Genomic DNA, 25,060 nt, shown 5'->3' with positions numbered 1-25,060 from the left:
TCATTCACAAAGACAGTCATTTGTATTGTTCAAAAATGAATCAATATAGCTGAATGAGTCGGTTCAATGAATGATTCAGTGGCTCATGCATGAAGACAGTCATTTGTATTGTTCAAAAATGAATCAATATAGCTGAATGAGTCGGTTCAATTAATGATTCAGTGGCTCATGCATGAAGACAGTCATTTGTATCACTGCTAAATGAATCAGTGTAGCTCAATGAATCAGTTGAATGAATGATTCAGTGATTCATTCATAAAGACAGCCCTTTGTATTGTTCCTAAATGAATCAATATAACTAAATTAATCAGTTGAATGAATGATTCAATGACTCATTCATAAAGACTGTCACCTGTATAGCTGAATGAATTGGCTGAATGAATCATTCAAATGACTCTTTTATAAAATAAGCAATTTCTATCAGAAATGAATCACTCGAATGAATGATTCAGCGAGTTACTCATAAAGTTTTGTCGCCATTGGTCATTTGTCGCCACTTACTGGTCTAATGAAGTGACCTGCAGAAAGAGTCAATGCAAAATCCTCCTACTAATGTTTAATACATGCGTGTGTGTGTGTGGATGTTATCCCGTTCAGTCGGTCCATAACACCCTTTCTGCCTATTTCCATAATTATGGTAATGCCACAGATGGCGAGCGTCTCAGACAGTCAATTTCTCTGTTTACAGCAGCATTCGTGTGTGTGTGAGTGTGTTTGCAGTAATGTGAGTGACAAACTTCATCATCTGCATCTTCACACTGTCAATCCCTCAGGGACCTCCTGCAGATCAGTGTGTGTGTGTGTCTGAGCCCCTCCAGACTCGGATCATTTTAGCTTTACCTCAATCTCACTCACTATATCCAGAGCCCTGGAGAAACCCTCCTGTCTCTCTGTGTGTGTGTGTGTGTGTGTGTGTGTGTGTGTGTGTGTGTGTGATCTCAGCATGTCTCTCAGTGAATCAAAGGCCTCTTTCAGTCTCTCCGTCTCCAGCGCTGAGTATAAAACACGGAACACGTCCTCAGCTGCGGGACAAACCTTGAGATGATTTAGTCTAGCGAACCGCTGAATCATGTGGAAATGTCTAGGTCATGTTTCACTTCGAGATCCAAAGAGAAAATCAGGAAAATAAGGTTTCCTTAAACAAAAAATTATGCCTTTTTATTGCTTCAACATCAACAGAAAGGCATTCATGGCTGAAAAATAGACATAAACAGAAATTATAAGAAAATATTCACATGCATTCCAGTAAATAAGGACAATACTTTTCAATAATTTTGCTTTGTGACAGAAAATAAAGACTACTGTTAATGTTTTTGATTTTTCATGTCAGTGACGTACATGTAATAACGCATTATAAATCCCATGATAGCATAAGTGAAAAAAATAAATCAAAAATCAAAAACTTGGTGTTACTGCAAAATCAATGCAGATTCATAAATTAAACAACAAACACCTCAATTGCAATTTTATTTAATCTTTTTTTGGGGCATTACAGTAGTTACAATGAGATTATGTTCCTAAAAATCTATTTTCTTTATGCCAAATATATTTTTATTATATCACTAATTTATATAATAATGAATTATTAATTATTATTTTTATAATTTATACAATTATATTTTTGTAAAAAAAAAAAAAAACGATGTTAAACAAAACAAATATTATTGGAGTATGTTTTACAAAAATGTATTTCATGTTTAATTCAATTTATTATGAAATTGCAAACATTTTTTGTATTACAAGTTTTCTAAAATGTTAGGTTTAAATATGCAAATGAGGCTTTATTTAATGAAATATACACTAATTTGCATACATTTCCAGTACAAAAATCTGAACACTGGATGAAGTCGGTTTCAAAATTCTTGATTGTTAATTTTCTTGACATATTGGAGTCAAATATTTTTACAGAGGAATTCTGGGTATCTTATTTTTGTCACTCCACAATTCAGAAAATACTTCGAACAGACAGAAAACAATATATTTTCACATTTTGAGGGGGAATAAAATGTTGCATATATAATCAAGAAAATTACATATGAACAAAAAAAACTCATTTTGAGAAAACGGCCTTTAAAAATATGTATTGTAATTGAAATCTAATGACACAAATAGATAAAGTGCTATAAAAGAAAAAAGAAAAAGTTTTCTTTCCACTATTCTGAACCCCCCCCCCCCCCCAAAAAAAGCCCAAAATCTCAAACTAGACAGGTGCATTAAAAAAACAGTGCAGTGTCTCCACTTAAACTATAATTAGTCATTTATACAAAGCATGTTCTCTTAAGCCAAATCTCCTCACTGCTGTTGAACCTGTACGAGTTCATGGCGTCAAAAATCATGAAAAATAGATTGCAGAGGTCATGTGATGATAAATAAATAAAGACGAGGATGAATAAAACAGAGCAGCGCGTCTCTGTCCGTGGTGCTGAACTCACTGAACGCTAGAACGGAATCTGCACGGAATATTAGCACGCTAAATCATGGTAACACCACGGTAACGTGCCCCAAACGACTACTTGTTGGCGCTTGCGTTTAGCGCGGCGATATTCCGCTTCAGTCTGACGCGTTGTGCGTGACGCGCTCGTCTGAATGAACGCGCCCCCGCCCCCCCGCGCCGCGCCGCGCACAGACTCCCATGCAGTCTCCGTGATTCTCCGTTAGATCCGGTGCAGTGCAGTATCGCGGATTCACACACGCATCCGTGAACCGGAGAGTCGCGCGCGGACCGTGGACGGTCATGCCGTGATGCTGTGACGCGCGCGGACGCGTCAGCCGTGTTCGTGAAGATGAGGATGATGATGTTGATGAGGATGATGATGATGGTGGTGGTGGTGTTACCGGGGTTCGTGATCAGACTGACGGTGCTGATGTTCGTCGCCGGTTCGAGCGGGATGCCGCACGTGCTGAGATTCGGTGAGAGATGATCGATTATTTATTTGATTGATTCATTGACTCTGATTCATTCATGTGTGTGTGTGTGTGTGATGCATCACTGTCTGTGTCTGTCTGTCTGTGTGTGTGTGTGTGTGTGTGTGTGTGTGTGTGAGAGAGAGAGAGAGAGAGTGAGAGATCAGGCCTGGCGGAATCACATCTGTGAACTGAAGATCGATAATCAGCTGTGATGTGGTCAAACACATCTCAAAAACTTACAAAATAACCATAATTATAGTCACAGACGGATGCATTGTCCATTTTGAGATCACTGGCAGTTTATTTCGTGTGAGTCACTTCCAGATTTGTGACTTTTGCCTACATATATCTATTTTTGAACATGCATGCACAGTGTTTTGGTTATGACCTTTTATTTTATTTTTTTTGGCATGCACATGGTAAGTAGATTCAATATGTTTATTGCAAGAAGAAAAATACACAAATTAATTCATGCAATAATACAGTAACAATTTATACAATAACTTTAAAAAGTAAAATGATAAGAAATTTAATTTGCATTTAATTATAACAACTAATAATAGGAAATTAAATGTATTTAAGTAAATGTAAAAAAAAAAGATACAAATGAAATTGATTTAATACAGATAAGTAAAAATACATTTAAAATGTTTTAATGTAAAAAAAATTAAGACTTTAAATATGCATGTAAATACATTTAAAAACAAATAAAAACACAAAATTAATTAGCATTTAAATAAATAATAAATGTAAGATTTAAATATATAATAAATGTAATAATTAAAAATAGTTACACAGTAAATTAGCACAATAACACAATGTACAACAATAACTTTAAAATAAAATTATTAGAAATTCAATTAGCATTTAAATAGATAACTAGGAATTAAATCTGCATTTAAATAAATGTAAAAAATAAAAAGTACAAATTAAATTTGCATTTAAATGTAATTATAATAAATGTAAGCTTTAAATCAATATTAAATGTAATAAGTACAAAACAAATTGAAAATAAATACATTATTTGATTAAATTATTTTCATAAAAAAATAAATGCATTTTTTAAAAATTACAATTTAAATTAAATTCACAGCTTAGATGGAAACTAGCTAATGACAAACATACACAAGGAAAAAACTGCTCTTTAATCCCATTGTTGTGAGAACAAAAGGTGTATTTTCAATGCAAAATACAGCTTCGTGGCCAGTAAAGGCATGCTACTGTATATACAGACAGAAAGAGTTTCTAATAGTAAAAAAACTGCAGTTTCACTCTTTACAGTGTGCATATGAATAAATATGATAACATTGTTCATGTATTGTGTTCATTTAGTGAAAAAGTATGGAAAACGCGCCTCGGTTATTTCAAACTATGACTGTATTTTCACTCTTGCATGAAACATTGTGACTCTATCAGTCCTGTACATGTCCAAAAAACCCAAACACCGTTTATGTCCAGAAGTAAACACAGTGAGTGAGTGTGTGATGTCTGAAACGCAGCGTGTGGTCAGCGAAGGTCAATCTCGTGTGATGAACGGCTGCGTTTATGAAGTCTGCATGATCTCATGGTTCTGTGATGCTCATAAACGCGTCGCTGGCTCGTCTTCATCAGTCTTCAGCGTCACAGGGCTTCATTAGTGTGTGTGTGTGTGTGTGTGTTTAAGAGTCGGCGCGCGTCCGCTCCGCTATGAGCCTCTATGGAAGCACAGATGCATGTGTGAAGAAGAGCATCTTTGTTCATCATCAGCCTCATACATGCATCAGACTCACAGATCCTCGTTTACAGTCAGCACTGCAAGAGACTGATCACTAATTACTCACTTAACTGATGCTTCATCAGAGTTTATTACAAATGAAGGAGCTGAATTAATCTTCATATGGATATTGATATGTAATTATAAACATTTGCAATCATAACAGTGACTGTTTTTAATATTTTTTTTATTTGTTTTACATTTATTTAAATGAATATTTAATTTCTCTTTATTTATTATTAAATTCAAATGCAAATTTAATTTATAGTATTTTTAAGTTATTATTGTATAAAATAAATTATTACTGTTATTGTATAATTTATTACTGTATTTTTTTTGCATGCATGCATGTGGCAAGTAGATTCAAAATGTTTATTGGAAGAAGGAAAATTAGGCATTACATTTGCATTTAAACAATAAATAATAATTAGAGATTAAATACACTTTAAATAAATAGTGTATGTACGCTTTAAATCAATAATTAAAAAAAGAAACAATTTGACATTAAAATTGGCATTTAAAAACATAATAAATGTAATTAACAAGTACATTAATATTTATTGCACATTCAAAATATTTCTGTATTGCTGTAATTCTCTTCTTTAAAAAAATGATTAGAATTTAAATTAATAAATAAATAATTTGAAATTAAAGTGCCGTTTAATTTAATAATACCTGTAATTAAAAAATAGTAATTTAAAGTATATGGCAAGTGGGTTAAAAATGTTTATTGCAACAAGGAAAATACATTAATATAATTTATACAATAATTTTAAAATAAACATATTGGAAATTAAAATTGCATCTGAATTTAATAATAAATAATGAGAAATTAAATATGCATTTAAATCAGTGTAAAACAAACAAAAAATGAAAAGTTAAATTTCATTTAAATAATAAATATAAGATTTAAATTAATAATAAATGTAATAATTAAAATATTAGAAATTAAATGAGCATTTAATTAAATAATATGTAATTTAGAACTAAATTTTACTTAAACTTGCAATTTAGATGGAAACAGTTAATGACACAAATATACAAATGAATATAATGGCATGGTTGTAAGGACAGTATAATTTTGTATAATTTACAGTCAGATTCCTCATTTGCTGAAGCTTCAGATCTACTAATGAGTCTTTGAACTGATGCTTTATTATTGAGTTATTATTAATGAAGGAGCTGGAGGAGTGAGTTCATGCTTTACACCAGGATTCAGATCAAGGATGTGAATCTTAATGAATGCCTTTAATAAGTTATGAATCACACCTGCATTGTGTTTGTATCTGAAGAGGGTTTGTGATCATTCTGGCAGACGTTTGCCTAAAAGAGTCATCTGACAGTTCTGATGAATGTCTTTGTGTTCAGAACAATGATTCAGTGATTCATTTCCTCTGTTATGACTCAGAAATGTTGACTGATGGTGTTTCCATCAAACACATTAGTAGATAATATAGGCATATTTGTAAATATATATATAGTTAAACATCTATACTTAAACTTGTTGGATGGTTCTGCTTTTAGTGCAAGTACACCAGTGATGTTTTAGTATATACGTTTTGATGTTAATTTTAGTCATTTTTATCACTTTTATTAGTTATTTGATTTTTAAAATCATTTTAACGTTTAATTTATTTGATATCAATTTGATTTCAGTTTTAGGTTTCATTTATTCCCACTTAGTAAATATAGTGCTTCAACTTTCCAATTTTTCTAACTGTATTTTATAATCTATTGTTTATATTTTAATTCAGTTTTATTTCAATGAACTAAAATGTTTTAAATACCTGCAAAAAACAATTTGCTTGCTTAATATTTTTGTCTTACTTTTCTCTGCTTTATCTCGATTCTTAGATATTTTTACTAGAAAACAAGACAAACATACTAAGTAAGAAAATCATTTTTTTGCAGTGCAGTTTTAGTTTTAGTTAACCATGACGTAGATGACGATTTTATTTAGTAAGATTTCTTAAGGATTTGTTTAATGAGATCTTACCAAAAAAGGATTTTATCATGTCACTTTTTGCAACTTTACAGTGTTTTTAAATATTTTTTATTTTATTTTATTTAGAGATGCACCGATCGACCGGCCTGGGACCGGAATCAGACGATTTTCTGCATGATCAGTCCTTTTTATATATAGATGCATAAAAAAATTTGATATTCATAAAATATTATTTAGGTAGACAACATTAGACGACCAAAATGTTTTACCCAAATATCAACAAGATTGACATTGTGACACTGATTTTATACAGTAGTAGTTCAATAAACAAGAAATTAAAATTGAGTGACTTACATCTTTTTTTCTCAATTTTGCAAACGAAAATTGTTCCAATCAAAGCCACAGCAGAACACAGCGGTGTTTCGTTACGGAATGAATCCACGCTTTTGAATGAATTGAGTGACTCAATGATTCAGTAACCCATTCATAAAGACAGTAGTCACTTGCCTCGTTTCTGAACGAATCAGTCGTTTGAACGAATCAGTTGAATGAATGACTCACTCATTCAAACACTCATTTGCTGCCACCTACTGGTTTGGTTTCATATTTAAAAGAATTATTGCATATTCCCCAACATTTCTTATTTGTATGTTCAAAAATGTATTTAAAACATTAATCTTATAACATTATTTATGCATTTGAAATGCAGTGGAAAGATATTTTGTTGATACTGGTTTCATTTGAATGGTAACAGCTCTACAGTTTCTTATTATTCTAACTGAATTAACTGAAACAATGTAAGAATTTGATGTGAAAGATGGCATTTAATTAATGTTGGGGGTGACCATTTATAAACATAGTGGGAAAAGACATGGTTTCTCATTTTTAGTTAATTGTTATTTCTACCTCTTTCCAGTCAAAGAGCACTTTATTTTGAGAGTTGTATAAGTGAGAGAACATCTGTAACTTAGTCCAGATGGGGTTAATTGTAATGATTAATAATTAATTTTATTATGTACATTTTTTGCATTAAAATTTGCATGTATTTTTGTTTGTACTGTATATGCTGTCAATTAAAGTTCTTACAGAGAAAATCGGAATCGGCAAAAATCGGTATCGGCGGCTCACACTTACAAAAAAAATCGGAATTGGCCAGGAACATCATAGTATGTTGAAATGAGTGTCCCAAAGATTCCTGGATGGTCTACTGCTTGAGATTAGAATTCGAGGAGCAGATCGATGCACACTCTAACGGCTAATTCAATTAGAACTACAAACATGCATAAAAAGTGTTTAAAAACTACAAACATGGCGGTTACGCGAGACTGACAAACAGGTAGAGAACGGGGTTTGAGTGATAAATAATCAATGTTTAACCTGATGAAAAAATATTGATTTAATGTTATCCGCATTATATTTCATCTGAAGCAACATTGAGAACTTTTATAAAGATACGTTTGGTCATTAACTTTTAAATGCATCATTATGCAAACACATGAGCAGTTCGGCATGAAAGACACGCGACTGGCAGATCAGCGTGCCTCTTTATTTCTCTCCAATACGGCAGGAAATTCAATGAAACGAAATGTGAATGATGTGAATGTGTGACAAGATGATTGACAGGGCGGTTTAAACGGTGACAGAATCCACGTAACTAAGCAACAGAGCGTTCGTTAAAGACGCAGATATGACAAAGTAGTGTGTCCCAAAGCTTGCCTACTATTTTTCTTCGAAAAAAAAAAAGGAGTACATACTTTTGGGACATAGTATACGTAAGCGAATTGGGAGTCACGATTCATTATGTTCTGAAGGACATGTGACTTCTGTTTACTTATTGCCATGACGACAGGGTGTTTCCAGGGTGTTGCTATGCAGCTGCTAACCACGCTCATTGTTCTGTGGTTGCTAGGATGCTGTGGGTCGTTGCTATAGTGATGACTGACTCATTAATCAGTGTTAATGAAGCTCAGCTGATTTACAGGACCTCGTTATTGTTTGTCTGAGTGTTTATTAATTCATATCACCTGATGCATGATTTGTGAAACTGTCACGATTATTGATTAATCGTCTGATTACGGTTATTTGTAATTTTCACAACAATAAAGTATATAATTTGGGCCTATTTCATTGTAATTTTTATTATTTATTATATAGGATTACAAATAAAAAATAATGCAATCCAAATAGATCAAAATGAATGTTTGTGGATTTGATCAGACTTCATATATTATGTATTATTAATTTTTATTGAAATAAAGTCAGTCATCTGGGCCTATTTCATTATAATTTTTATTATTATATACAATCCTAAGTCAAATAAATAAATAAATCATTCATAATTAGTCAAAATGAAGGTTTGTGGGTTTTATCAGAACATATTGTTATACTGTATAAAATATTATTAATTTTCACAGCAAAAGTAAATTATTTTATTATTTTACAAGGAGAAAAATTATTTCATTTTTTATTCTTTCAGACTGCAGTATATTATATTATAAAAAAATTAAATATTAATTTTCACAGGTTTAATCAGACTGCTTTATAATATAAATAATTAAACATTAATTTTCACAGGTTTTGTCAGACTGCATTATTTTATATTATACTATAAAAAAATATTTAAATATTATTCATTTTCACAGGTTTACTCAGACAGCATTATATTATATTATAAATAACAAAATATTTAAACATTAATTCTTAAAGCAATAAAGTAAACCATCTGGGCCTATTTTTTTTAAATCAATTTAATTATTTTGTTCTATATGGATTGCAAGTAAAAACTAATAATGCATTATTCTGACACTTTAAATAATAATAAGAAAACGATTTCAATCATTAATTGCAGTCAGACTGCATCTGTATGGCACTGCAGGTTTTACAGATGTTCTTTGGCTTCGCATGTTAAATCGGCTCAGTTTCATGTGTGCATCACGCTTCACACGATGCTGTAAAACCAGCCCAATCTCCTGCAGATCTTCAGGTGTCTTGATGAAGGGTTCTGTGAGATCCTACTCTTTCAGGACCAAACGTGTGATAAACTGCACTTAAACGAGAACAAACCGCCTCAAAGCTCAGACGCCAGAAACGGCACGACTATTTTCTCCGGCAGTAAATTGCACCTTTCACGGTTTAAAAATACAAGCAGAGCTTTCAAGAACAAAGCAGAAATCCATTAGCTATTAGCATGCGCGGCACACACGAGTCAGAGAGACGAGTGAAGATGGATTGATTCGCTGCTTCCAGCCACACACACACACACACACACACACACACACACACCAGGAAATTCTACAATATAATTCACTTTATGCATGTTACACCCCTATTACATATATTTTTTGTATTTACTGTAATTTATGCTTTTAATAAATTCACATATTAATACATTATTCTATTAATTAATTAATATTTAAATATATAATTATTTGTCAAATTAATTAATTTTATATATATTAAATAAAATATATCTCAAAATTATTTAAAAATAAATAAAAATGATCATTTATATGTAAATTATACAATACTAATCATAATGTGACTTTTTAATTATAAAAATATAATTTCACTTATATTATAGAAATTTGATAAGTTAAATAAATTAATACATTAAATAAATTAAACAACTTAAATTTAAATTTATTTTAAAATAATTTACATGTAAACTATATAATACTAATAATTATAAAATAAAAATATTTAGTAACATACAAATTAGATATCATATAAATTTAAACACTAAATTGTATTAAATAATTTCTTATAATAATACATAAATTACATTTTACAAATAAATTATATAATACTAATCATGAGTTTATTTTACAATAAATTATACAATAAAAATACATTAATATATGTATATATATATATATATATATATATATATATATTATTTATAATACATAATATAAAATAAAATATATAAATATATATGAAATAAAATAAAACTTAATGTATTAAAAAGGTTTTATATATTTTATATTTAATAATAATTACTCTAATGTTTTTATAAATGATTTATGTCCAGGGTAAGTCAAGTGCACGTGTGTTGAATGTTAAGTTAGACGGTCCTTAAAAATCACATGACTTCTGCTCACGAAGACGATTTATTTCCACACACTGAATGTGTTCAGATCAGGGTTGATCAAGTGAGACTGAGGCCTGATTTCTGAACGCAGTGATTCTGTTCACTTTCCTCACAAACCCTGCGGAGATTTCAGCTCTCTCAGCTTCTGATGCTGAAAACAGCCGTCAGGTCTGGATGACGACAGAGCGTTTCTGTCAAATACTCCTGTAAGAGAGAGAGAGTTTGAAGGATCGTCTTCAGACGCAAAACTGAACCCTGGGAGCCGCAGGTCAGAGATCAAACGAGGCAATGAGACAGAGAGAGAGAGAGCGGGCGAGAGAGGTTTGGTTGCAGATGATGTGAGATCCTGAGTCAGTGATGGTTGCGTGTTTCGTCTGAGAAGATGCTCCAAAGGTCATGAATGAAACACAACGCTGTGTTTTATCTGCTGCTGCTCGTGTTGACACACACACACACACACACAGCTTTGTCCTCGTCTGCGCTTTATGTGTTTATGTTTCTGTCTATTCCTGTTATTTTGGTGTCAACTTGATTTTGGCTCTATGGGATGACACGTCATACAAGCCATTTCACTGTTCATAATCATGCGATTACAAATATGTATTATTTATATTTTCATATTTTTACGTTTACCATACATAATGAGACAGTATGCAAAGACACAAAGGGGCAATAAAATGTATTTTATTTTATTGTATTTTACATTTGGGAGCTCAACGGTACATTCATTAAAAAAGCAAAATTATTCGATTCAAATTGCAATATTTTGTGCAAATTTATTTATTTATTTTTAATTGTATGTTATTATAACTTTATATTATTTTTGGGAGTTCAACAGCACATTCACTAAAGACCTAAAATATTTAATCCAAATTGGAATATTTGACTGATTTTTTAAATTATTATTATTTTTTACATTATGCATAATTATTTATTTTATAAATTATTATTATTATATATTATCATTTCATTTTTGATTGCTCAACAGTACATTCATTAAAAAGCTAAATGATTTATTATTCATTAAAAGCTAGTGCTATCAAGCGATTAATCGCGATTAATCGCATCCAAATAAAGGTTTTGTTTATATGATATGTGTGTGTGTATTTATTATGTATATATAAATACAAACACATGCATGTATATATTTAAGAAAAATATGTTATGTTTATATATATTATTATATATAATAAATATATTATTATATAAAATTAAGAATATATATATATATATATATATATATATATATGTAAATATTTTCAAAATATATAGTGTTTGTGTGTGTATTTATATATACATAATAAATATACACAGCACACACATATATTATGTAAACAAAAACTTATTTTGGATGCAATTAATCGTGATTAATCGTTTGACAGCACTAATAAAAACCTAAACTATTATTTTACTTTTATTTTATTATTTCTTTTTTGACATTATGTACTATTATTTATTATTTGTCACATTATTATTTTCTATGTATTACTTTTTACGTATTGTTTTTTATTTTATTTAACAGCACGTTCATTAAATGAACGAGAGCTGAATTATTCCTGCATGAGCCCTACAGTACCGTGTGTATCAGTTCTCTTAATTCTAACCATTGATCAAAACGAACATTTGATCAATAGTAATATTTTTAATTGACTTTGATAATGAAGTGCAGGAAGAACTCAGCAGCTGAGAATGTATTAAGTTTGTGCATCTGAAGGAAACGTCATCCATCAGAAGACATTTGCTGTGTGTTTGTGAGCGTCGTCTGTTCAACAGATGTGATCTTCACACTGAAGCTGAGAACAACAGTCAGGAGACCTTCAGAAACCAATCGATATCTGCAGAGACTCGTGTGTGTGTGTGTGTGTGTGTGTGTGTGTGTGTGTGTGCGCTGTACAAACCCTCAGCACAGATCTCTCTCTGGATTGAAAAATGAATACAAGAGCGGGTCAGAGAGAGTTATGACGGCAGCCGTATGGCTCGTGGTTATCCTTTACACTCAAAAAATATTTACAAACAAATTATTTACATTAAATATTAATTATATTTAGAATATTAAGTCTGAATTGCATATAAATAAATAAAAACAATATTTAGAAGAATACTTGCAAACTAATTATTTACATGTAATTTTTACAAAAATAAAATGCTAAACATTTAAAATACTATTTTGAATGTTACGTTATGATTTAGAAAATTTTCTATTATGTTGAAGCACTTTCTTTTATGGTACTCTATTACAATTTTAATTGTTTCTGTTTTTATTGTTTGTTGTTTTAGTTATTGTAAAGCACATTGGTCAGCGTGGGTTGTTTTTAATTGTGCTATATAAATAAATTGTCAGTGTCATAAAATGCATGTAAAATCAATGCAAAAATCAAATAATTATTTACATTAAATATTTACAAAAATGTATTACACTAAACATTTACAGTAATATTTAGAACATTAAGATTTATATGCTTGAAATGCAAATGAAATAAAAAAGATTATTGACAAAGTAATTATATATATATTAAATATTTACAAAATATGATGTAAATGTTTACAGTAATATTAGGTTTGAATTGCATTTAAAATGAAAATATTTAGAACACTATTTACAAATAAATTATTTACATTAAATACTGACAAAAATATTATGCTAAATATTTACAGTATTTAATCTGCATATAAAAAGTAAGAAGAAAATTCACAAACTAATTATTTACATTACATAATTACAAAATTATACAATTATTTAAATAAATTTTTAAAAATTAATATTTATAGCAGTATTTAGAATATTAAAATGTATGTATTTGAATTGCATATAAAATAAAAAAAATGGTTAGAAGAATATTTACAAAGTAATTATTAACATTACATATTGACAAAAATATTACACAATAATATAGCTGCAAGCAGCATTCCGGGGCCAAGCACCGAATGTGCTTTACTTCAACATGGCACACAAACAAAATGATGGAAAATGAGAAATTAGATTTTTCAGATTTTATCGATTAATTCGAATTTAATGTTTTGCCATGATTTGATTTTTTAATTATTACCAAACGTTAGAATTAGACACTTTTAGACACTTTTAACTTGAATCACTTTGACTTTTGAGATTTTTTTAAAGCATAAAAAGCAGAAAGAATCTGGACAATATTTTCAAAAGTTCTAAGAGTATTTTGCAAAAATCCTTATATCTAGGACATGCTGCCTACCAATTTTTGGCAGGATGTGTCAACCAGTTCAAAAGTTATTGCAATTTATGAACAATTTTAAAACGGTGGAAAGGCGGTTCATCTGAAAATCGAAATCGGCATCAAATTCAGCAATTCTACACAGAAAGCGTTGCCAGGGTTGCCAGGTCTGTGTGACAAAACTAGCCCAAAGGAGAGCAATGACCATACCCCAAATATAAAACTCAAAATGTGTCATTTCCATGCCTAAAATTAGGGGTGTGCGATATTGACAAAAAATAATATCTCGATACTTTCTGGGATTTTATCGATAATGATAATTAGACAATATTTTGCTGAGTATGTTATTGTGCTGATATCTACCGTAGACAGCTTACTCCTAACGTTTCTGATATTCTTCATATTCTGTGTGTTGGTCAGTTCACACTGATAGAAATTAATCTTTTCCAATAAGTTTAAATTGATTTTTACCTTTAATGGGCATTTTTTATCTTTATAAAGCCATTTTTTCTAAAAGAGCATCATCTTTTGAATCAAATTCTTACATTTAATCAGTGAATTAGAATAATAAGACATTTGGGCTGTTACCAAGCAAATTAAATCAGCATCAACAAAATTCATCTTTGCAATGCAGAGGAAACACAGAAGCTGCGTCTGAAATAGCATTTAGATTAATTTACATACGGTTTAATGCAGGATATGAATGCTTTAACCTGCAGTTATATACAAATGCATAAATAATGTTTGATATTAAACATAAAATGTTGAATACTGATATTTTAATTATTTAAATAACAAAAAGATACTTTAAATGTGAAGCTAAAACCGCCAGCAGGTGGCAGCAAGTCACTTTAATAAGTGATTCATTGCGATTGAACCGAATCATTTAAACAGTTGATTCATTCAGGAAGGAAACACCTTCATGTTGCTCAGAGACGCAAAACAGTGCTGTGGCTGTGTTTGGAATAATTTTGTTGTCAAAATAGAGCAAAAACAGACAATATGGTGTCTAAAACGTAAGTCCCTTAATTACCTTCTTGTTTACTGAACTGTTGTAAAAAATCAATCACGTTTGTAATCATGGCAATTTCTGAAGAAATAAGTGGCACTCTTAGTGTTAAATTCAGTGAAACTGAAACTATATGAATATACACATTTTCTGCCCCCATGTCTTGAATTTGTGATCATTCTAAATGTATTTTTATAAACTGAATAATGCAGTGAAAGAACACTCTACTTCACATAATGCATGCAAAATACTTGATAATGTCAAATTGTACATCCTTAAAACAACAATTACGATATTATTGCAGACGATATCTATCGCACACCCCAATATTAGAATATTTGTGGGAGCGGCCGGTAACGGTCAGAAATTCCCGGGAGCGGGAAAACAATCCCGCGAAACCGTTTGAAATCATCAACAAACATCCTACTATAGCCTATCAGGATATATCTGAAAAATGTCATCTCAACAAGTAACTAACATGTCTAAAGCTTTTGTTATGACAAAATAAAAACATAAATGTTTTAAAATAAATCACTTTACTGGTGTTTATAGGATTGTTCAGTCAGATCACCACAGCACAGAACTATTTTCTCGCTCTCTCTCATAGCCAGCAAAATATAAGAACAATTTACCTCAAAACGAGACAAAAACTACAATAAATGGAGCTCTATATCTGACTAAATCAAGCGAGCACGTGCTGGAATGATAGCTAGTCACCTACTGAGTACCTGAGAGTCTTACCTGTCCATAACCGCTTCAGATCCCCGAGCTTTCTCCACTTAAAAACCTTGTTAGATAATTACTGTCGCTAGAACTTTCTTAGTTTTGAAAACAGCAGGTGATTCGCCAGATGTTAACGATGACTGTCGTTTAGAACTTCACGACATCGAGCTGAAGTTCAAGCTCCACACACATGCCGCTTCTTTCTGTTTACGGACGTGAAGTAACCACGCAAAGACGAATGACGTCATTTTCCCACGAGATCGGTCCCGACCCCTCAAATTATAAATTATTATTATTAGTAGTAGTATTCAAGTTTACCGTTGCAAATCGAGGTAAGTTAAGGAGACAGTTTTGAACACTAATGTCTTATATACTTGCTCAATAACCGATTTCTGTTCACTTTTAACCAAATGTTTCATACTGCAGCTTTTAATGTTTATGTTTTTGAATTGTATATACTTGTATATAAAATATTTACAAATGATAAAATATTCACAAATCACTAAATATTTACAGAATATTAAGTTAAGATTTATGTAGGCTATTTGAACTGTATATATAATTAAAAAAATTACAAACTAAATTAATTATTTAGATTAAATACATATATTTACAAAAAAAATCACTAAATATTTACAGCAATAGTTAGAATATTAAGTTAACATTTATGTATTGGAATTGTATGTGTATATAAATAAAAGAATATTTACAAACTAATTATTCTTTTTATTTTATATATATATATATACACATATACACACACACACACACACACACACATATATATATATACACACACACACACAATTCTAACTAATATATACAATTAAAACTAATTATTTACATTAAATATTTGCCAAAAATCACTAAACATTTACAGAATATTAAGTTAACATTTATGTATTGGAATTGTATATATATATATATATATATATATAATAAAAATAATATTCACAAACTAATTATTTACATTAAATGTTTTCAAAATCCACTATGTATTTACAGCAATAATTACAATATTACATTAAGATTTATGTATTTGAATTGCATATAAGAAAAACTTAATGTGGTGCATCATACATAAATAAAACAGTTCAGATTTCAGCTCTTTGTGACATGGTTTATTATTACTGTTTGCATCTATTTTAATAATCATGCTTTTAAAATGCATTTATTAAAATCATGCATAGAATCAGCATAAATCTCTTCATTGTGAAAACAATGATATTTATTCAGTTCAAAAGTGTGAGTATTGTAGCTGTGGAACAAGCAATATCCAATGAGATAAAATACATGAGATTGAAATAAAAGCATGACAAACATCGACAGTCTTGAGATGAAAGATGTTCTCGGCTCTTTCTGGAGTTTGATTGTGTGTCAGTGTTCGGCTGATCTGAGGAGTAACTGCAGATGAAACTCGACTGTAATATTCTCTGAAAACTGATCTGAGAGCCGCTGCTTTGTGCCGAATAAAAGCGCTTCCCCTGAGCAAAGACTTGACATTTTACCTTTGCAGGAGGATAAAATCTCCAGGCTCACGGCACGGCGAGGCTGTTTTTAGCAGCACAAAGACTGAAGTAGGATAACAGCTTTATCATAATTACACAGATAGAGAGAGAGAGACTAAATTCAGCTGGAAAATTCCTGAAAGTCCTTCCGTACAGTAGATAGTGTTTCTGCAGCGAGTTTATCCTAAAGTTTAGAGAAGCCTCTTCTGCTCACCAAAGCTGGATTAAAAATACAATAAAAATAATAAGAAATGTGAAATATTATTGTGATTTAAAACAACTGTTTTCTATGTGAATATGTGTTAAATTGTAATTTATTTCTGTGATGCGCAGCTGTATTTTCAGCATCATTACTCCAGTCTTCAGAGTCACATGATCTTCAGAAATCATTCTAATATGCTGATCAAGAAACATTTCTGATTATTATCAACGTTGAAAATGTTAATATTTTTTGTGGAAACCGTGATACATTATTATTTAAAAGTTTGGGGTAAGTAAGAAATTAATACTTTTATTCATCTGTGATGCATTAAATTGATAAAAAGTGACAGTAAAGACATTTATAATGTTACAGTAGATTTCTCTTTCAAATAAATGCTGTTCTTTTGAATTTTCTATTCATCTGTGAATCCTGAAAAATAAAATGTATCACCGTTTACACAAAATATGAATGTTTTAAGAGTAGTGACTGTGATGTTAAGTGTTTTCTCAGACTCTAATTGCTGTAACACATCGTTAACACTTTGACTCGGATCTGTTTGTCGTCTCACGTTCACACATTAACACCTCAAATCCAGCAGCAGCAGCAGCGTATAATGATCCACGGCTTTGTGTCGCACTCGTCCTCGCTCGCTTCCAGTTAATGCAGAAGCTGAGAATGGGGTGCATTATATGCAGTTTATTTCATTTGTTTATTGATTTATTTTTGCATTAGCAGATGCCTTTATCTGAAGCAAATAAAAAAAATTAATTAATTTTATTTGTAAATAAAAGTTTAAATATTTATCAATAAAAGCAGAAATGTAAATATTTACAAATAAAAAATTGTTAATAAAAAATAAATATGTTAATAAAAAAACATAATATTAGGCTGTCTGGAATTTTGCATGTAACTGTTACCACATGACCACATACCATATTTTTACAATTGATTTAATTTTAAGTGTATTTTGAAAAGTTTTTTTGCGTATTGCTGTAAAACAATAATAAACAGGCTTTTAAAATGTCTTTACACACGTTTCATAAAATTCCAAAAATTAATGACCAAAAACATAATATTAGGCTGTGCGGCATTTAATAAAGTAGGACAATATTTTATTTCATTTTTTAATTTATTAAATGAATATTTTTATTTTTACATTTATATATTTATTTTAGTTTTCTGCGTATTGCTGTAAAATAATGAAGTCACATATATCAGGCTTTTAAAATGTATTTGGACATTTTAGAACAAATGCATTTAGAAAATGTATTTAGAAAAATTGCAAACCTTACACAAGTGAATGTAAAATAAAACTATATTAGAATTAGTCTTTATTCATATTTTGAATCAGTTTTTTTATATTTTCCATTTTAATTTTAGTTAAAGTTTTAGTAATTTTGCCATGTTTTTTGTCTTTTTTTTAAATTCTATAGAGTTTAAATGAAATTTTATTTCACTTTAAGTTAAGTAGGGTTAGGGTTAAGCATAAACTTGAACTAAATTACAGTTTTTCCAACTGCTTACACAAAATCTTTCTGAAAGCTGAGACTCAAACAGCAGAAGCACGCACCAAATCTGCAAAACCAGACTCTAATTCTCAGCCTTTGACTCAGTTTTCAATTTCATAAAACACTTTTTGCAAAACACAACACACAATTCTCTATGCAACACACACAAATCTAGCAGGAATTAATGTTACGGCAAAGGTGTTTGCAAATATTTGCTTTTGAGATGTGTTTGTGATATTTTGAATGCAGTGTTTTATTTCAGCTAAGGTTTAGCTATTTTATTGTTTTAATGGTTTCTGATATAGTTTTAGTTACTCTAATGATGTGGATCGTGTGAGATGCTACACTGTAAAAAATAAGTGTAATTTTAACTGTAAAATTTTGTAAAAACACTACTGAAAAAAAAAACAGTTAATATGTTAACAGTGAGTTCCTGTACTATATACAGGGAAAAACTGTGAAAGATCTAACCAGACATTTCATGGAATTTTACAGTAAAATGCTGTTAATTGTACAGTTTTTAGAAGTAAAAATAACAAATCAATGTATAATTTACAGTCAAAAACCGTAAACTGATATTCCCAGAATTCCCTGCGTGACACTCCACATTTGAAAGTATTTTGATTAAATAATCATGTTTTTTAATAGTTTTTTTGATCAGTTATGTACATTTGGGCTTTATGTTACATCTTCTGTTGTTTAATGAAAGTTTATTGCATTATTTAAATATCACGTGTGTTACTACGATGGTGTTTTGTGTTTGCATGAATGACTCTGTGCACCTTCTATATATCAGTATATACTTCTGCTTGTAGTGAAGCTACCTGTGATGAGCTTTGATTCTTTATGTGGCTTTCTCTTTTACCGCCTGCATTATTATGGTGGTTGTCAGTATGTTAAAGGTACAAAACAGATTTTAATAGCAGTGTGTGTTGTTGAATTTAGTGGTTTACATTCAAATTTCCCTGTTTGTAAATTACAGTTTTATACTGTAAATTTTACAGTTTTGTTCTGTAAATGTGTTTACAGTTTTTCTGTATTTTTTACTAAATTATTCTGGCAACCACAGCTGCCAGAATTATTTTGTAAAAACTACGGAATTTGTTTTACAGTGTAGAGAAAGCGAATCCACTCTGGGAGTTTCCTCGTTAATGTGATGCTGTGTTTTCTGTTCTTGTCTGTCTGCAGGTGGGATTTTTGAGTCGATAGAGAGCGGCCCGTCCGGACCGGAGGAACTGGCCTTTAAATTTGCGCTGAACACCATCAACAGAAACCGAACGCTTCTTCCCAACACCACGCTCACCTACGACATCCAGAGAATCAACGTCTTCGACAGCTTCGAGGCCTCCAGGAAGGGTGAGAAAACACACAAACACATCAAAACCTTCACGGTTTCACTTCTTTAATGTAACCAATACTTAAGAATGAAAACATTTGTAAATACAAACCAAGAAGGCACAAATTTGTAAACGAAACCCCCAAATTGTAAATATTTATAAATTTAAAAAACCTAAAAATAATATCAAAATGTCAACATTTATAAATACAAATGAAAAATTTAAATATTTGTAAATTAAAACAAAAATTGTAATATTTGTAAATAATAATGAGGAATGTAGCCTATTTGAAAATTAAAACTAAAAAAGAAATATCTGTAAATGAAACGTAATTATTTGTAAATCACAAACAAAACGGTAAATATTTGTAAATATCAAGAATGTAAATATTCTGTAAATAAAGTAAATATTTATAAATAAAAATTAAGAACGTAAACCTTTGCAAATCACAAACAAAAATTTAAATATTTATGAATTCAGATGAAGAAATGTAAATATTTAAAAAATAAAAATAAAACAAAAGTAAATATTTGTAAATAACAAAATGTAAATATTTGTAAATACATTTAATAATTCGAAAATTTAAATAAAACTGTACATACAGTCATGGCAAAAAGTATCAGCACCCTTGGTAAATATGATCAAAGGCGTCTGTGAAGATTAATCTGCATTGTTAATCCTTTTGATCTTTTATTTAAAAATTCACAAAAATCTAAGCTTTCATTGGATAATAAGAATTTAAAATGGGGGGAAATATCATTATGAAATAAATGTTTAAAATACATGTTGGACACAATTATTGGCACCCCCAGAAATATCTCTGAAGTATATTCCCATTCATATTCACAGTTTTGAGCACTCCAGGGTGATTATGAACATGAAATTATCCAGCCATGGCTTCCTGTTTCACAGAAATATAAATAGGAGGGAAAACAAAGCCCAACTTCCCTTAATCATCATCACAATGAGAAAAACCAAAGAATATATTTCTGATGTGCAGAAAAAGATAATTGAGCTTCACAAATTAGTGAAGTGGCTTTAAGAAAAGAGCTAGAGCCGTGAAAATTCCCATTTCCACCATCAGGGCAATAATTAAGAATTTCCAATCAACATAAAATGTTATGAATCTGTCTGGAAGAGGACGTGTGTCTATATCGTCCTAATGCACGGTGAGAAGAAGAGTTTGAGCGGCTAAAGACTCTCCGAGGACCACAGCTGGAGAATTGCTGACAATAGTTGAGTCTCGGGGTCAGAAAACCTTAATAAATAGTCAAACAGCAGCTACATCAGCACGTGTTGTTCGGGAGGGTTTCAAGAAAAATCCTTGTCGCTCATCCAAAAACACACTCCAGCATATTCAGTTATCAGACACGACTGGAGCTTCAGATGGGACTGGCTTCTGTGATCAGATCAAACTAAACAATCAGCTTTTTAGCAGCAAACACTCGAGATGGGTTTGCTGAACACAGGGATAAAAATATGAAATATACTGCTGTATTTTTGATGTTGTGGCCTATATTTCTGCTGGAGGTCCTGGACATCTTGTTTAGACGCATGGCATCATGGATTCTATCAAATACCAACAGATAAAAAATCAATAAGTGACTGACTCTGTTAGAAATCTTATAATGGGCCATGTTTGGATCTTCAACCGTACAATAATCCAAACACAAACCTCAAAAACAACACAAAAACCAAGCTTCTGCTGGTCATTCCAGTCCTCTGACCTGAACCCTGTAGAACATGAGTGACCTGAAGAGAAGAAGCTGTGAATCTAAAGGGTCTGGAGTGATTCTGGATGAAGGAATGGTCTCTGATCTCTCGTCAGGTGTCTCTAACCTCATCAGGCATTATAGGAGAACATTTAGAGCTGTTAAACTGACAAATGGAGGTTTCAAAAAGTATTGAATAAAAGGGTGCCGTTAATTGTGGCCAATGTGTATTAGAGAAAAACATTTATTTCATAATGATATTTCCCCTCATTTTAAATTCTTATTATCCAATGAAAGGTTTTTTTTTTGTGAATTTTTAAAATAAAAGATCAAAAGGATTAACAATGCAGATTAATTTTCACAGCCTTCTTTGATCATATTTACCAAGGGTGCCAATACTTTTGGCCATGACTGTGTATATATATATATATATATATATATATATATATATAAATCAAGAATATAAATATTTGTAAATAAAAACAAATCACAAAATGTGAATGTAAGTAAAACAAAACATGTAAACAATTGTAAATAAAAATGAAATGTAAATAATTGTAATTTGAAAACAAAATAAATATTTTTAAATGATAATCAAGAAAGTAAATATTTGTAAATAAAACCCACAATGTAAATATTTGTAAATAAAAATTAATATTTGTAAATAAAAGCAAAATGTAAATATTTATAAATTCAACTGAAGATATGTAAATATTTGTAAATAAAGTAAAATATTTATAAATAAAAATAAAGAATGCAAATATTTGTAAATCACAAACAAAACAGTAAATATTTATAAATAAAAAATTAAGCATGCAAACATTTACAAATCACAAACAAAATGTAACTTAAAATGTAATTTGAAACAAAATAAATATTTTTAAATGATAATCAAGAAAGTAAATATTTGTAAATACAAACCAACAATTTAATCATTTGTAAATTAAAATAAAATGTACATATTTATGAATATACATCAAGAATGTAAATATTTGTAAATAAAATTCTTTAAATCAAAAAGTCAATATTTAGGTAAATGAATGGACTGCAAACACACTCAAGTGTTTTCTTCTCAACTCGAACGCGTTTAAACGTTCATGTACTTTCCTGTAAATCGTCTCTTTTCTCCTTCCCACGCTGCCCTATTTTCCTGCGCTTTGTCATTTCAAGCCCAAAGCCTCATTTGTAATTTTAATGACCCTTTTTTTCTCGGGCTGCTTTCAGACGCGACGGTTACGCTGGAATGGAAAGTGAAATTGGGCTCAATTTAGAGAAATAGCATGTGAGGTGCTTCTGCTGTCAGAGCGTCCCGTTTAACACAGACTGAGATGAAATGGACATGATTTCAGTGTGTGCATTAGTGACCCCGACGGCCGTGGAAAAGCTGTTTTTACCAAAAATCACATGCAAAGGGAAGAGAAACGTGTCTGCAATTATTCAGAGAGTATGATGGAATAAATTATATCATCATGTTGATCCAGACACAACGTGAGTAGATTTATACTAAACGCACAAAAAAAAAAAAAATCACCTCAAAAGTGTGTTCTGAAGTCTTACTGTACGATTGCTTTATGTGAGAAACAGACCCACAAAAAAAAAAAAAACACAGTAATTACAAAATTACTATTGCGTTAAAACACATTCAATCACAGTAAAATACACATAAATAAAGCTGCAACACCTAAAAATGATATGCATTTAACGGCTTCTCAGGAATGTAAATGTGTGTAAATAAACACAAAAAATGTAAATAAAAAATAATATAAAAAATGTAAATATTTGTAAATCAAATACGTATATATAAAAACAAAAATATGTGAATAAAAATCAAGCATGTAAATATTTGCAAATAAAAACAAAATGTAAATATCTGTAAACAAAAATCAAGAATGTAAACATCTGTAAACAAAAAAAAGTAAATATTTGAAAATAAAAATAAAAATTAAGAAATGTAATATTGGTCAATTTAAAAAGAATACTACTACTACTACTACGTCTATTTGTAGCAATAGCCAACAATACATTGTATGGGTCAAAATTATCCATTTTTCTTTTATGCCAAAAATCATTAGGATATTAAGTATAGATCATGTTCCATGAAGATATTTTGTCAATTTCCTGCCATAAATATATCAAAACTTAATTTTTGATTAGTAATATGCATTGCTAAGAACTTAATTTGAACAACTTTAAAGGTGATTTTCTCAATATTTTGATTTTTTTTGCACCCTCAGATTCCAGATTTTCAAATAGTTGTATCTCAGCCAAATATTGTCCAACAAACCATACATCAATGGAAAGATTATTTATTCAGGTGATGCATAAATCTCAATTTCAAATAATTGAACCTTATGCCTGGTTTTGTGGTCCAGGGTCACAAATATTTGCAAATAAACCTCAAGAATGAAATATTTGTGAATAAAAACCAAGAATGTAAAAGTTTGTAAATAATTAAGAATGTTGAACTTTCATCTCTGTGTGTTTTCTGCCGTCCAATCACCAGCCTGCGAGCAGCTGTCCCTGGGCGTGGCCGCGATCTTTGGCCCCTCCCACAGCTCGTCAGCCAATGCGGTGCAGTCGATCTCGAACGCTCTGGGCGTGCCTCACATCCAGACGCGCTGGAAGCACCAGGTTTCTGATAACAGAGACTCGTATTACATCAGTCTGTATCCGGACTTCTCCTCGCTCAGCCGGGCCATACTGGACCTCGTGCACTTCTTCCGGTGGAGGACGGTGACGGTGGTGTATGATGACAGCACCGGTGAGTGCATCAGCCAATCACAAACACAGACCACGAGCACACTAGAGAGAACACTAGTGTAGCATGCTGCACTTTAAGAATAGTATGTCAAACAGAACACACTTTATCACATCATTACACCATACAGTTATCATCTCAGAAATATATATTTATTATATATTTTTATTATCATTCTTAGATCAGTTTTGTGTAAATTTGAGTCGAAATTGATTACTTATACTTGTCTAAATGAATTTGTTGCAATGCAAGCCCAAAATAATTAAATAATTAATTAAAAAATTAACTATAAAAATTAAGAATGCAAATATTTGAATATAAAAACAAAAATGTAAACATTTATAAATAAAATCGAGATGTACATATTTGTAAATATTTAAGAGTGTAAATATTTGTAAATTAAAAAAAATCATGAATGTTTAT

At 30.5% G+C, this 25,060-nt stretch overlaps 1 protein-coding gene across 1 annotated transcript in view; it reads left to right on the top strand.

Annotated features, from left to right (window-relative positions):
• Positions 1 to 2,613: 2,613 nt before the first annotated feature.
• Positions 2,614 to 25,060, top strand: part of LOC131539683 (glutamate receptor ionotropic, kainate 2) — a 66,448-nt gene continuing 44,001 nt past the window's right edge. Inside the window, 3 exon segments of the mRNA XM_058774376.1 lie at positions 2,614 to 2,910; positions 20,019 to 20,186; positions 24,383 to 24,640. Of these exon segments, the coding sequence (XP_058630359.1) occupies positions 2,784 to 2,910; positions 20,019 to 20,186; positions 24,383 to 24,640 (553 nt within the window). The 5' untranslated portion in view covers positions 2,614 to 2,783.

Source organism: Onychostoma macrolepis, chromosome 04 (assembly GCF_012432095.1).
Source record: "Onychostoma macrolepis isolate SWU-2019 chromosome 04, ASM1243209v1, whole genome shotgun sequence".
Taxonomy (NCBI): Eukaryota; Metazoa; Chordata; class Actinopteri; order Cypriniformes; family Cyprinidae; genus Onychostoma; species Onychostoma macrolepis.
Note: the sequence above shows the minus strand (reverse complement) of the source record. Positions and strands in the feature narration are given on the sequence as shown.